The 14280-nt window shown below is 44.0% G+C and overlaps 1 protein-coding gene across 7 annotated transcripts in view; it reads right to left on the minus strand.

Annotated features, from left to right (window-relative positions):
* Nucleotides 1-14280, minus strand: part of ZDHHC3 (zDHHC palmitoyltransferase 3) — a 96902-nt gene that overhangs the window by 51322 nt on the left and 31300 nt on the right. For 6 of the 7 annotated variants that reach the window (XM_077491579.1, XM_077491580.1, XM_077491576.1 and 3 more), the window contains 2 exons: nt 13808-14138; nt 973-1097 (listed from right to left, as the gene is read on the minus strand). In XM_077491579.1, the coding sequence (XP_077347705.1) occupies nt 973-1097; nt 13808-14110 (428 nt within the window). In that variant the 5' untranslated portion in view covers nt 14111-14138. Of the gene's footprint in view, nt 1-972; nt 1098-12156; nt 12334-13807; nt 14139-14280 lie in introns of those variants that run through there. The other variant, XM_077491583.1, reaches the window with a different exon arrangement.

Here is a 14280-nt window from a genome sequence, read left to right on the forward strand (position 1 = left end):
CACATCACCTGCCTGTGCCACCAGATGAGGAATGCCACTTGCTGCGCTGCCTGCCACCAGTTGAGAAATGCCACTTGCCACGCTGCCTGCCACCAGTTGAGGAATGCCACTTGCCACATCACCTGCCTGTCACCAGTTGAGGAATGCCACTTGCCATATCACCAGCCAGTGCCACCAGATGAGGATTGTCACTGCATTGGTGACACTGGTTCAGTGGTCTTTCTTAAATGAGGGCAGGCAGTGAGAGATGATGTCATCTCTCTGCTCCCCGCCGCACCTCCGACATTCTGTATGCTGTGAGGGCAGAAGAGCAGTGATGCTAGGCGGGCAGGGAGAGATGATGTCATCTCTCTGCTCCCCGCCGCACTGCCGACATTCCGCACGTTGTGAGGGCGGAAGAGCGGGGATGCTAGGCGGGCAGAGAGAGATGTAATCTCTGCTCGCCAGCCCGCTGCTCTTATTCACCCGCCCGCTTTCCTCTCAATCCACCGGTGTCTTACAGTCTGCCGCGGCCCGGTTGCAAAGACGCTATGGCCCGGTAGTGGGCCGCGGACCGGGGGTTGATGACCCCTGTTCTATAGGAACCACGTAAATGGGCTTTAGTGAAAATCTGCAAAATACAAAAAAAGCACAAAAAAATACAAAGATGTGAATCAAGCCTAACACAAGTAGTTCTATAAATATCTTCTGTGTTAACCAGATGCAATCTTCTGATCATATTTAAAAAGGTGTGCGTCAGTCATAGATGCAATTTTCTGATCGCCTTTAGGGTGTGTCTGAAATACAAATACTGAATATAATTTATCAAGCAAAATTCGAATTGTGTCTGGTGTTCTTTAAATCTTCTTTGGAATTAGAGTGGGAGCTCTGATTTGCTAATCCCCATTAATCAAAGATGTATTACATCATAACAAGACATTCCATCCCTTTAGTATAATGATGTAGTATAGTAATGGTAAGGTAAAGCAGTACCTGCAGTGGTGAGCCCTGTCCGGCTTGATGCTACAACATTTCGGACACTTGTAAACCACCTGCCCTGGTTTCAGCTGCAAACTTTCAATGAATTCCTTGGTAGCATTTCCTTTTGGAACTGTACCCTAAAAATAAATGCATTCATCATATACTTTATAATTATATATACACAGGGTAGACAAATAAGTAGAGAACTCAATGTGAAGCCAAGTCAGTCCAGGCTAAAAGCCATAAGAAACTTTTAAAGCTGCTCTTAAACCTCCCCCTGTCCATTTTTATGTAACCCCCGCTTACTAGGTTGAGTGTTCTGCACAGTTTAGATACTTACCCACGTATCAGATCCAGCATTGTCCTACTGAGATCCTCTTCTTTCCTTCTACTGCTCAGGTCTACACCACCATGTTTTAGTGTGACGAGATGGGGAGGCTGCCGGCTCTATCGACAGGCCTCTCAATGACGAGCCACTAGGTAGGCCCCCTCTTACTTATATATGAGATGTGCATTACTGAGGAGGCGTGGTGCACGTCATCTGCCTAAGCAAGTGACGTGCATGGGGGTGGAGCCAAAAAATGCCTAAAAAGGAAGTTAAATAAAATAAAAAAGAAGAGGGAAATGTTTGTGTAGCAGAGGGGAGGAGGAATGAAGAGGAGGGAACTTTGTTCTGAGGGTAAAGCTCTGCTTTAAGGAGCAAGGGATTATATAAACTTTGGAGCTGCTGTGTATCGTATTTTTCGCTCCATAAGATGCACTTTTCTATGGGCGTTGTGGGGGTGGGCTCCACACTCAGGTCGGGTGACAACTTTCCGAGAGCGGCGAGAGCCTTGGTCGTTTTTTTTTTTCCAGTCGGAACACCCACAGTGCACTAGCTTGGTCCAGTCTGTCACTGTTTTCTTCCTGCTCCTCCCACCACTGCTGCGCTGCCTAGCCAGGCCTGTGCGTGTGTCATTCTAGGTCCGGACAACGTGGTTCGGCAACTGCAAACTGTGTCCATAGTGCTCCAGACCTTCCTAGCGGAAGCCCGCCCGTGTGTGTGTGTGTGTGTGTGTGTGTGTGTGTGTGTGTGTGTGTGTGTGTGTGTGTGTGTGTGTGTGTTTGTATCTGAGGCTAGAGCCAGGCAGCCACTGCCTGGGGGAGGGGGCTGTGGATTGCAATGGCAATATCCTCCGCTGCCTAAAGTGAGCTGGTGATAAGGGGGTGGGAGGTGTGGGTTGGCATGGTATCCACCGCCCAATCACATGAGCTGGTGTGAGAAGAGGCTGAAGGGGTGTTGAGTCTGCTCTGCCACCCTGAGCTGATCTGGAAGGGGGGGTTGCTGTGTCCACCCCCACCCCGAGTTGTTTTAATAGGGGGGGGTATTGTTGCTGTGAGTCCACCACCCACCCATAGTAGTATTAGTATATTATTATTCAGTTTTAAATATTTTAGCACCCCATTTGGTTCAGATGATTACTTTTTTTTAACTCAAAAGCGCTTGAAAAACTCCTCAGTGTGAAAGGGGTCTTAAACTGAATGAAGGAGCCTGGTGCTTCTCTTTAACAAAGGGGAACAGCAAAAAAAATGTATGTTTTGGAAAAATGGGAAACTGCACTATTCAGCCCAAGGACACCAACAATGGGGCAGTATTCCTCACGCTGGCACAAACAATGGGGCAGTATTCCTCACGCTGGCACAAACAATGGGGCAGTATTCCTCACGCTGGCACAAACAATGGGGCAGTATTCCTCACGCTGGCACAAACAATGGGGCAGTATTCCTCACGCTGGCACAAACAATGGGGCAGTATTCCTCACGCTGGCACAAACAATGGGGCAGTATTCCTCACGCTGGCACAAACAATGGGGCAGTATTCCTCACGCTGGCACAAACAATGGGGCAGTATTCCTCACGCTGGCAAACAATGGGGCAGTATTCCTCACACTGGCACAAACAATGGGGCAGTATTCCTCACACTGGCACAAACAATGGGGCAGTATTCCTCACACTGGCACAAACAATGGGGCAGTATTCCTCACACTGGCACAAACAATGGGGCAGTATTCCTCACACTGGCACAAACAATGGGGCAGTATTCCTCACACTGGCACAAACAATGGGGCAGTATTTCCAGGTCTGTTACCCAAACGCTTCACTCTATCACTTCCTCTTTTAGTTTATTAATTTCACTGGCCACTGGGGGAGGCAGGTAATCAAGTATGATTTGTAAAGGGCAGCGAAAACATTGAGGGTCTAATAGACCCTCAATGTCTCCATAAAGAGAACCTGTCAGCCCCTTTGTGATAGCAAGAACTTAAAGAAATAAATACATAAAAAAAAAAAATAATAATAATAATAATAATAATAATTAAAGCTTCCCCACCCCATGTATACACATGTGAGCAAGCACATGCATAGGAGCTGTGTATGTGTATACAGTGACTGTACCACATGTGAGTCATGAACATGAGTCATGAGTGAGAGAGTAATAATTCTAGCACCATAATTCAGGGCTACCTCTAAACTGATCACATGTAAAGGCTTTTAACCACTTACGGACCGCCTGCCGCAGTTTTACATCAGCTGTTTGAAGGAGGATATCGTTATGGCAGCAGCTAGATGCCATAACCCCGGTATCCCCTTCTTCAGCGGGTGGTCCGCTACAAGATAAAAAGTGGTCTCTGTGGTGGATTCACCACGAGATCACTTTTAATCAGTGGCAGGAGAGACGTCAAAACCCCCCTACACCCACAGCTCTTAAAAAGGGCCATTTTTTTTTTTTTATCATTTTTTTAAATGACAATTTTTTTTATTTTTATTGCATTTTAGTGTAAATATGAGATCTGAGGTCTTTTTGAACCCAAATCTCATATATAAGAGGTCCTATCATGCTTTTTTCTATTACAAGAGAGAGAAAAGATGACTGGCAGAAACGGTGCCATTTGGTGTGCCACATCCAAAGTTACAACATGAGAAGAATAGATTTTTTCCCCCTTAGCGGACTTTTTAGGCAACGTATATAAGACAATAATCAGAAAAAAATAAAAATAAAAAATTATTTATTCAAATTTAACATAATAAAAATTAAATGAACATGAAACAATGATTAGCTAAGCACAATCAAATGATATCACCATGTAGATCACATATGATAGAACCTCCTAACTCTCAACGCGTTTCGGGATTCCGTCTTCAAGGGTGTAGAAAAAAGGAGGAATTCATAACAATGGTGAAAGGTGAAGCAATTTTCAGAGTTTCATTCATCAACATTAAAACTTGTAGACAAAAACGCATGTGACAGGTATGCCAGTGGGACCTCTAACTCAGGGTAGGCGAGGCAAAATAGAGAGTATGTGGTAAAGAAGAGACTGTAGGTTGGTATCTTCAAACGAGGGGTAAACCCATTTATCTCTCGTGCCCTGAGCACCAGGCCAGACCCGTGAGCATACTGGAGCCTAGTGAGGAAATCCCTGTAAATAAGGGTATATTGTACGAGACGGAGGCCAGGAGCGGTAAATAAATTACCTTATGTTTGTCTAGAAGCAGGGTCAGAAACACGCCACAACATCCAGCATACAATGCTGAATCAATTGTATGCTGGATGTTGTGGCCTCTGTCTCGCATACGTGAGTAGCCAAACCACACATGAGGCATCGCCACGATCGGTAAAGCGAGAGCTATAATTCTAGCCCTAGACCTCCTCTGAACTTCAAACTCCTATGGAGATTTTTAAGGGTAAAAGTTTGCCGCCATTCCACGAGCGGGCGTGATTTTAAAGTGCGACATGTTGGGTATCAAGTTATCAATTTACTCTGCGTAACATTATCTTTCACAATATAAAAAAAAAAAAAAATGGGCTAACGTTACTGTTGTCTTTTTTTTTTTATTAAAAAAAAAAAGTGTATTTAAAAAAAATAAATAAATAAATGCACGTGTAAGATCGCTGCGCAAATACGGTGTGACAGAAAGTATTTCATTGACGGACAAGTATTTCATTGACGGACATTTTTTTCTCTAGGGTGTTGCAAGTATTTTTTTAGACAAAAAAATAAAATAAAATAGTTTTTAATTTGTAAGCAAAAAAGATCTCAGAAAGAAGCCTTAAGTTGTTAAAGCGGAATCTATAAAAAGAAAGAAAAAATGTGTAGGTATTGTAGTTTTTTGCCATTTCACAGGCTAGCACAATTTTAAGTCCTGACATTCGGTATCTACCTAGTTGCTGCAACCCTATCCTTTTATATTTTACTGAACAATTGCTTATTATGTTGACAAGGCCTCAGAAACCATATAGGAGTGGCTTTGCTAAATGGCAAATAGACTGTGCACTTGCACTCATTTCCCCCCAGAGCTTAGAGAAGAAGAAGAAGAAGAAGAAGAAGAAAAGAAGAAGAAGAAGAAAGAAGAGAAGAAGAAGAAGAAGAAGAAGAAGAAAGAAGAAGAAGAAGAAGAAGAAGAAGAAGAAGAAGAAAGAAGAAGAAGAAGAAGAAGAAGAAGAAGAGAAGAAGAAGAAGAAGAAGAAGAAGAAGAAGAAGAAGAAGAAGAAGAAGAAGAAGAAGAAGAAGAAGAAGAAGAAGAAGAAAAGAAGAAGAAGAAGAAGAAAGAAGAAGAAGAAGAAGAAGAAGAAGAAGAAGAAGAAGAAGAGAAGAAGAAGAAGAAGAAGAAGAAGAAGAAGAAGAAGAAGAAGAGAAGAAGAAGAAGAAGAAGAAGAAGAAGAAGAAGAAGAAGAAGAAGAAGAAGAAGAAGAAGAAGAAGAAGAAGAAGAAGAAGAAGAAGAAGAAGAAGAAGAAGAAGAAGAAGAAGAAGAAGAAGAAGAAGAAGAAGAAGAAGAAGAAGAAGAAGAAGAAGAAGAAGAAGAAGAAGAAGAAGAAGAAGAAGAAGAAGAAGAAGAAGAAGAAAGAAGAAGAAGAAGAAGAAGAAGAAGAAAGAAGAAGAAGAAGAAGAAGAAGAAGAAGAAAGAAGAAGAAGAAGAAGAAGAAGAAGAAGAAGAAGAAGAAGAAGAAGAGGAAGAAGAAGAAGAAGAAGAAGAAGAAGAAGAAGAAGAAGAAGAAGAAGAAGAAGAGAAGAAGAAGAAGAAGAAGAAGAAGAAGAAGAAGAAGAAGAAGAAGAAGAAGAAGAAGAAGAAGAAGAAGAAGAAGAAGAAGAAGAAGAAGAAGAAGAAGAAGAAGAAGAAGAAGAAGAAGAAGAAGAAGAAGAAGAAAGAGAAGAAGAAGAAGAAGAAGAAGAAGAAGAAGAAGAAGAAGAAGAAGAAGAAGAAAGAAGAAGAAGAAGAAGAAGAAGAGGAGAAGAAGAAGAAGAAGAAGAAGAAGAAGAAGAAGAAGAAGAAGAAGAAGAAGAAGAAGAAGAAGAAGAAGAAGAAGAAGAAGAAGAAGAAGAAGAAGAAGAAGAAGAAGAAGAAGAAGAAGAAGAAGAAGAAGAAAGAAGAAGAAGAAGAAGAAGAAGAAGAAGAAGGAAGAAGAAGAAGAAGAAGAAGAAGAAGAAGAAGAAGAAGAAGAAGAAGAAGAAGAAGAAGAAGAAGAAGAAGAAGAAGAAGAAGAAGAAGAAGAAGAAGAAGAAGAAGAAGAAGAAGAAGAAGAAGAAGAAGAAGAAGAAGAAGAAAGAAAGAAGAAGAAGAAGAAGAAGAAGAAGAAGAAGAAGAAGACAAAACAAATGTTTCCTTGCACATGATTGGATGATGGAAGTCAGCAGCTTTAATTCATTTACTATGCTCTGGTTAAGGTGTGTAAAACTGCACTTGCAAAGTGTACTGTAAATTGGCCTTTAGTAAACTCACCCCAGTGCTTGAGGGTCTTGAGTAGTTTTCTAGCAAAAAATAAAATAAATGCTGATTTTTAACTAGTTTGAAAAATGTAAAAATTTCCCTTGATGCGAAGTGGGAAACACTCCAACTGCTGAACTTTTTTTCCCCTAAAGAATTATCACATACAAAAGTCAGGATGAACCAAGTATGCAATGTGCATGTCTATGGGCAGTGCTTTCCCACAAATAGTAATCTCTTATCTTGGAAGAACAGTCTAACATACCAAATAGCTACTTCTGGCTTTCAGCCCACTCTCTCTGATGGGAGCTCGTCAGCTCTAGACGTTTTGTGCAGTCACCCTTTCCTGCAGAATCACCCCAAGGCCTCATGTACACTGGACGTTAGAAAAAAAAAAAAAAAAAGCACTAGTAGCGTTAGCTGTAGAAAGCTGTAGAATGATTTTGCAGCGTTTTTTGCAGTAGCGCTTGTGTTTTTTTTAGCAAAACTATACTCCCATTAAAGCTTATGGCTCAAAAACGCTCATAAACGCAAAATAGCCAGCATTTTTCAGAGATTTTAAAGAGGGGAAAAAAAAAAAAAAAGTTGCATGGACACATAGATTAAAAGTTAATCTATGTGTCCATGCACACATGGGCTTTAGGAGCTGCAAGTGGCATAGGGGGTTATTAAGATGCAAAAAAACAAAACAAAAAAAACCAGGGCCAGTGCTTTCTGGCGCAGCAGCATTACAGCTGTAAAACACCCAACACAGCTAAACACGTGTTAATGCTGTATACAGTGTTAAGCTGCCTCAAGAGTTTTCAAGCTGTAGTAACTGGACTTGGCAGTGGGAAAATAGAAGAGGGCAGAGAAACCCTGCTAAATGCGCATAAGCGCCAATGAAAAATGCTTCTAAAAGCAAGTGTTTACAGACTTCGCATTTCCTTTTTTATTTTTTTAAACACCCTTAAAACCCACTAGATCTGGGTTTTGTTTTGCTTTTTACAACCCAAGAAAAGGCCCCTGCCAAAAAATGCCTGTGTGTGCCTGGACACAGGATGCCATGCTGGAGGGTTTACTGACTGCAGAAAAAAAATAAAAAAAAAAATATAAAAAAGAACAAAGAAGAAGAAGAAGACTATATCCAAAGACAGCAGCTGTAAAAATATTCAGTGTGCATGAGGCTTAATTATCATCCAATGACGAACTATCTTCAGTTATAGAAGAATTGCACAATAACTACAGTGCATCAGCAGGGTTTCATACAGCTCAAAACTTCCACACACTATTGGTACAAAATTTTCTGCACAATGCAGCAAAAAAATAAAAAAATAAAAAATAAAAAAAAGTCAAAGAAAAACAAAAATGTGAAACCTTTTTCTTCTTGTTTTCTTCTTTTTTTTTAAAAGGCAGCTAGAGTTAAATGTATTTTTAATAACTGCTTTATTAGGCACACTGAACATTTCTTTTCCCCTCTATCCTCTAGACGTCTTTCCTCCTGGCAGAGGCATTTGGGGGGCTAATCCATTTCATTGGCCAGATGAATAATATCATATTCTGGCCCTATAAAATGAATGCTCAAGCGCTAAATGCACCTAACGTTAACGTGCGTTTAGAAACTTCTTTTCTTCCAAAACCCCACAGCTGCAACTCTAGCCTGTGTGTGCATGGACACATTCAGGGGCAGGAAAGGAAAAATAAAAATAAAATAAAATTCAAAACCTGCCAGACTCCTTGGAGCAGCTGAAAAGACGTCCAGTTTGCATGAAGCCTTGGCATCCAGAATCTAGGCTTGGATCTTTTTTTTTTTTTTTTTTTCTTTTTTAAGTATGTTTGTCTTCCCACCGTGATACCAGCCCCAACACACCACACACATGAACTGACACCACCAGAACAAGAGGTGCCAATGCTAGTTTTATTGTCTCTTCTTAAAGCATTGGCTAAATAATTACCAGTTTACAAATGGGCACTTGTCTTAAAGGGGTTGTAAAGGTTTGTGTTTTTTCACCTTAATACATCCTATGACCGGCATCCTACGCCTCCCCCCTTACTTACCTGAACCCTCAAACTTGTCCACAGGAACGCGCTCCCTCTCTACCCGGGGGTTCTCGGCTCTTGATTGGATAGATTACTAGCAGCAAAGCCATTGGCTCCCGCTGGGGTCAATCAAATCCAATGACGCAGGCATTGGGGGGCGGGGACAAGTCCTGCATTCGGCCTCCTACGAACACCAAATTCTGGACTCGGGAGCATGCCCGTAAGGTAACCCCCCGGGAAAGCGCTTCTCCCAAGGGGGGTATCAGATGTGGGGAGGAGCCGAGAGAGCCACCGAGGGACCCCAGAAGGCGACCAGATTTGGGGCCACTCTGTGCAAAACGAGCTGCAAAGTGGAGGCAAGTATGATATGTTTGTTATTTTTTTTTAAACCAAACCTTTAGTATCACTTTAATTACAAAGCAAACAAAGCCTAAGTAGGTATGGCAACTTCTGACATCACCACAATTTGTCTGTCAAATGACTGCACTTAGTGCTTTTCATGCAAACACTTGACTTCTAGTGTAAGACAATCTGGCTCGCAATTTAAAAAAGACAAGTTGGAATATGGCTCCTATGTGGTGGGGGGAAAGATCTATACCAGTGATGGCGACCCTTTTTGAGTCTGAGTGCCCAAACTGAAATAAATAAGTTGGTACACGGCAATGAGAGAGAGAGAGAGAGAGAGAGAGAGAGAGAGAGAGAGAGAGAGAGAGACAGAGAGAGAGGAGAAGAACAGAGAGAGAGAGAGAGAGAGAACAGAGAGAGAGAGAGAGAGAACAGAGAGAGAGAGAGAGAGAGAACAGAGAGAGAGAGAGAGAGAACAGAGAGAGAGAGAGAGAACAGAGAGAGAGAGAACGAGAGAGAGAGAGAAAGAGAGAGAGAGAGAGAGAGAGAACAGAGAGAGAGAGAGAGAGAGAGAGAGACAGAGAGAGAACAGAGAGAGAACAGAGAGAGAGAGAGAGAGAGAGAGAGAGAGAGAGAGAGAGAGAGAGAGAGAAGAGAGAAGAGAGAAGAGAGAAGAGAGAAGAGAGAAGAGAGAAGAGAGAAGAGAGAAGAGAGAGAGAGAGAGAGAGAGAAGAGAGAAGAGAGAGAAGAGAGAAGAGAGAGAAGAGAGAGAAGAGAGAGAAGAGAGAGAGAGAGAGAGAGAGAGAGAGAGAGAGAGACGGGGGGCAGAGAGAGGGGGGACAGAGAGATGGGGGCACAGAGGGGGAAGGGTGTGAGAGATATGGGACAGAGATAAAGGGGAGGGCACAGTGAAAGAGAGAGAGAGGGGGGACACAGAGAGAGAGAGAGGACAGAGAGCGAGAGAGAGAGAGGACAGAGAGCGAGAGAGAGAGAGGACAGAGAGCGAGAGAGAGAGAGGACAGAGAGCGAGAGAGAGAGAGGACAGAGAGCGAGAGAGAGAGAGGACAGAGAGCGAGAGAGAGAGAGGACAGAGAGCGAGAGAGAGAGAGGACAGAGAGCGAGAGAGAGAGAGGACAGAGAGCGAGAGAGAGAGAGGACAGAGAGCGAGAGAGAGAGAGGACAGAGAGCGAGAGAGAGAGAGGACAGAGAGCGAGAGAGAGAGGACAGAGAGCGAGAGAGAACAGAGAGAGAGAACAGAGAGAGAGAGCGAGAGAGAACAGAGAGAGAGAGCGAGAGCGAGAGAGCGAGAGAGAGCGAGAGCGAGAGAGAGAGACGGGGGGCAGAGAGAGGGGGGACAGAGAGATGGGGGCACAGAGGGGGAAGGGTGTGAGAGATATGGGACAGAGATAAAGGGGAGGGCACAGTGAAAGAGAGAGAGAGGGGGGACACAGAGAGAGAGAGAGAGAGAGAGAGAGGACAGAGAGCGAGAGAGAACAGGGACAGAGAGCGAGAGAGAACAGAGAGAGAGAGCGAGAGAGAACAGAGAGAGAGAGCGAGAGAGAACAGAGAGAGAGAGCGAGAGAGAACAGAGAGAGAGAGCGAGAGAGAACAGAGAGAGAGAGCGAGAGAGAACAGAGAGAGAGAGCGAGAGAGAACAGAGAGAGAGAGCGAGAGAGAACAGAGAGAGAGAGCGAGAGAGAACAGAGAGAGAGAGCGAGAGAGAACAGAGAGAGAGAGCGAGAGAGAACAGAGAGAGAGAGCGAGAGAGAACAGAGAGAGAGAGCGAGAGAGAACAGAGAGAGAGAGCGAGAGAGAACAGAGAGAGAGAGCGAGAGAGAACAGAGAGAGAGAGCGAGAGAGAACAGAGAGAGAGAGCGAGAGAGAACAGAGAGAGAGAGCGAGAGAACAGAGAGCGAGAGCGAGAGAACAGAGAGCGAGAGCGAGAGAACAGAGAGCGAGAGCGAGAGAGAGCGAGAGCGAGAGAGAGCGAGAGCGAGAGAGAGCGAGAGCGAGAGCGAGAGAGAGAGAACAGAGAGAGAGCGAGAGAGAGAGCGCGAGAGAGAGCGCGAGAGAGAGCGCGAGAGAGAGCGCGAGAGAGAGCGCGAGAGAGAGCGCGAGAGAGAGCGCGAGAGAGAGAGCGAGAGAGAACAGAGAGAGAGAGCGAGAGAGAACAGAGAGAGAGAGAGCGAGAGAGAACAGAGAGAGAGCGAGAGAGAGAGAGAGAGAGCAGAGAGAGCGCGCGAGAGAGAACAGAGAGAGAGAGAGCGCGAGAGAGAGAGCGAGAGAGAGCGCGAGAGAGAACAGAGAGAGAGAGAGAGCGAGAGAGAACAGAGAGAGAGAGAGAGCGAGAGAGAACAGAGAGAGAGCGAGAGAGCGAGAGAGCGAGAGAGAGAGAGAGAGAGAGCGAGAGAGAGAGCGAGAGAGAGAGAGAGAGAACAGAGAGAGAGAGAGAGAGCGAGAGAGAACAGAGAGAGAGAGAGAGAGCGAGAGAGAACAGAGAGAGAGAGAGCGAGAGAGAGAGAACAGAGAGAGAGAGAGAGAGAGAGAACAGAGAGAGAGAGAGCGAGAGAGAACAGAGAGAGAGAGAGAGCGAGAGAGAACAGAGAGAGAGAGAGAGCGAGAGAGAACAGAGAGAGAGAGAGAGCGAGAGAGAACAGAGAGAGAGAACAGAGAGAGAGAGAGAGCGAGAGAGAACAGAGAGAGAGAGAGCGAGAGAGAAGAGAGAGAGAGAGAGAGAGAGAGAGAGAGAGAGAGAGAGAGAGAACAGAGAGAGCGAGAGAGAACAGAGAGAGCGAGAGAGAACAGAGAGAGCGAGAGAGAACAGAGAGAGCGAGAGAGAACAGAGAGAGAGAGAGAGAACAGAGAGAGAGAGAGAGAACAGAGAGAGAGAGAGAGAACAGAGAGAGAGAGAGAGAACAGAGAGAGAGAGAGAACAGAGAGAGAGAGAGAACAGAACAGAGAGAGAGAACAGAACAGAGAGAGAACAGAACAGAGAGACAGAGAGACAGAGAGAGAGAGAGAGAGACAGAGAGAGAGAGAGACAGAGACAGAGAGAGAGTTTGCATTCCCAATTTATCTGCTATTGTACATACCAACCCTAGAGCAAGGAATAATTTTAGTCTCACTACTCCGGGTACACAAGACAGGAACAAGCAACTTTGCAAATGTTCATAAAGATGACACAAAATGTTACAACAGGGTGCTGTATTAGCTATGCGTTTCCATGACATGGAATTACACGCCTTTCTGAGTAAACATTCATCCTGATAAGTGAGGCTCTCAGCTGCAAATATACTAAGGTGTTCCACTCCGACAGTAAATATGTCTTTGCAGCAGAATTCTCAAGAATTCACTTATATTTTAAAACAAGCTTATTAACTGATTACATGCATACAGTTTGCAACACTCTAAATGCTACACAAAAAGGCAAGTCAACATTTCTGCACCTAAAAATTTGCACTTTATTTATTCATGCTGTGGTCACATGCAGATCAGCGTCGTGCATTTCACATAGCACAGACTTACAGGTGATAGAATTGCTTTAAAGTATAAGCTAAAGGCAAAACTTTTTTTTGTTTCTGTTTTGGATAGAGTGGAGTTTTTATGGCTATCTGTGCCCCGGTTAGGGAGATTCACCCTCTCTATTAGTCCTATTTACCATTATCATCAAAAGAGAAAGTCAAAGAAAATTCCAAATTTGGGTTGACATCAGAATAGTAATATATGGCAAATCTTCCAATGGGGACACTTCCCGTTTTGATTATAGGACAGGAAATGAAGGAAAATTCTTGTTTCAGGTCAGCGACTTTCAAAAGAAAATGGAGAGGGTACTTTTATGAGACAGGTATAGATTTTGTTTAGGACCATGTCAAACACAAGGCCCAAGAGATGAATCTGGCTCTCCAGACCATTGCGTCTCTCACACCCATCTTTTTATTTTTTTTTCCAGTTGAAATGTGGTGGAACTCTATTCCACCACCTCCGGCTCTTGCCCTCTGCTCACCACTTGCACTGGGACAGCTTTCCTCTTGGTGGCTCTCAGATCCCTGGCTGTCCTACACTCGTGGTGGGGACAAGGGAGATGTAGGTGCAGTGTGGAGCAGAACATGTGGTAGGCCGCACTGTGATCCCCATCTGTACCTGTGTGCACAGGTGCCGACCAATCTCCCTGCAAGTGAGAAAGGCAGAGCTGCCTACATTGCCAGGAGGTGCTAGAGCCAGGCTGGGGAGGTGAAACGTGAGGAAGCTTTTGTGGGAAGGGGAGGGGATTGAGAGATGAGGGCTGATGTGTGCATAGGTGGGGGAGAAGGGACAATGGTGCAGAGGCCAGAGCCACAAAGGGGTGGAAGTGAGAGGTTGACAGGCCGCGGCGCACCTCCAAACTCTGCACTAAGTGCGCAGCACACCCACGAACCACACACAAACACACACTCCTGGTTTTTATCGCCCCTTTAAGATACTATCCCACTGTTTAGCCACACCCACTTTTCAAAGTAGTTACGGGGGTGGGTTGGACAACTGGCACGTGGCCGAGTTTCTGCACTTATTCTCCAAGAAAGAAAGCCCCAGATAAAATTATATAGTCTTACAGATAAAACCAGCCCCTTGAGGGCAACCATAATGCTGATGTGACCCGCAATGAAATTAACACCCTTGGTTTAGAGACCTGAAATGTAATCACTTATTATATCATGTCATGCATAAAAATATGTAAAACAGCAATTCCATAATATCAATACTTACAGGATCTGTAATCATCGCCCGCAGATGTGATGCCAGTGCCAGGAAAGCCAAAATGTTAAAGATGATCCCATTAATTGTGCTATAAATAATGTCCTTGGATGGTAGCAGCATAACAAAAATGACAACAAATTCAGCATAGAAAACCAGGAACCAGGTCACCACGGCACATGCAATGCCGCAGCCATCCTTGATAAACCACACTTTATCCATGGAGTTATCCACAGGGGGCGGGATGCACTTCTCTGGCTGGAGGTACTCCGCTGTCCTCTCAATGTCGCGGAAGCGGTGGCTTGGGGGCGACATGATAAGTTTTACATTCCATATTTTTTGCCTAAAAGAGATAGACAATTCAAATATAAAGAAGTGTGCATAAAAAGGTTAGTATACGTTTAAAACGTATTTTTGAAGTGTATTTTGTACAAAAGAAATACATGTAATTTTGTTGCACGCTTGAGAGTTTTTCTGCTCAAATG

The sequence above is a fragment of the Lithobates pipiens genome, unplaced genomic scaffold, assembly GCF_037356315.1.
Source record: "Lithobates pipiens isolate NorthernLeopardFrog02 unplaced genomic scaffold, aLitPip1_a1.2 Scaffold_19, whole genome shotgun sequence".
In the NCBI taxonomy this organism is placed as follows: domain Eukaryota; kingdom Metazoa; phylum Chordata; class Amphibia; order Anura; family Ranidae; genus Lithobates; species Lithobates pipiens.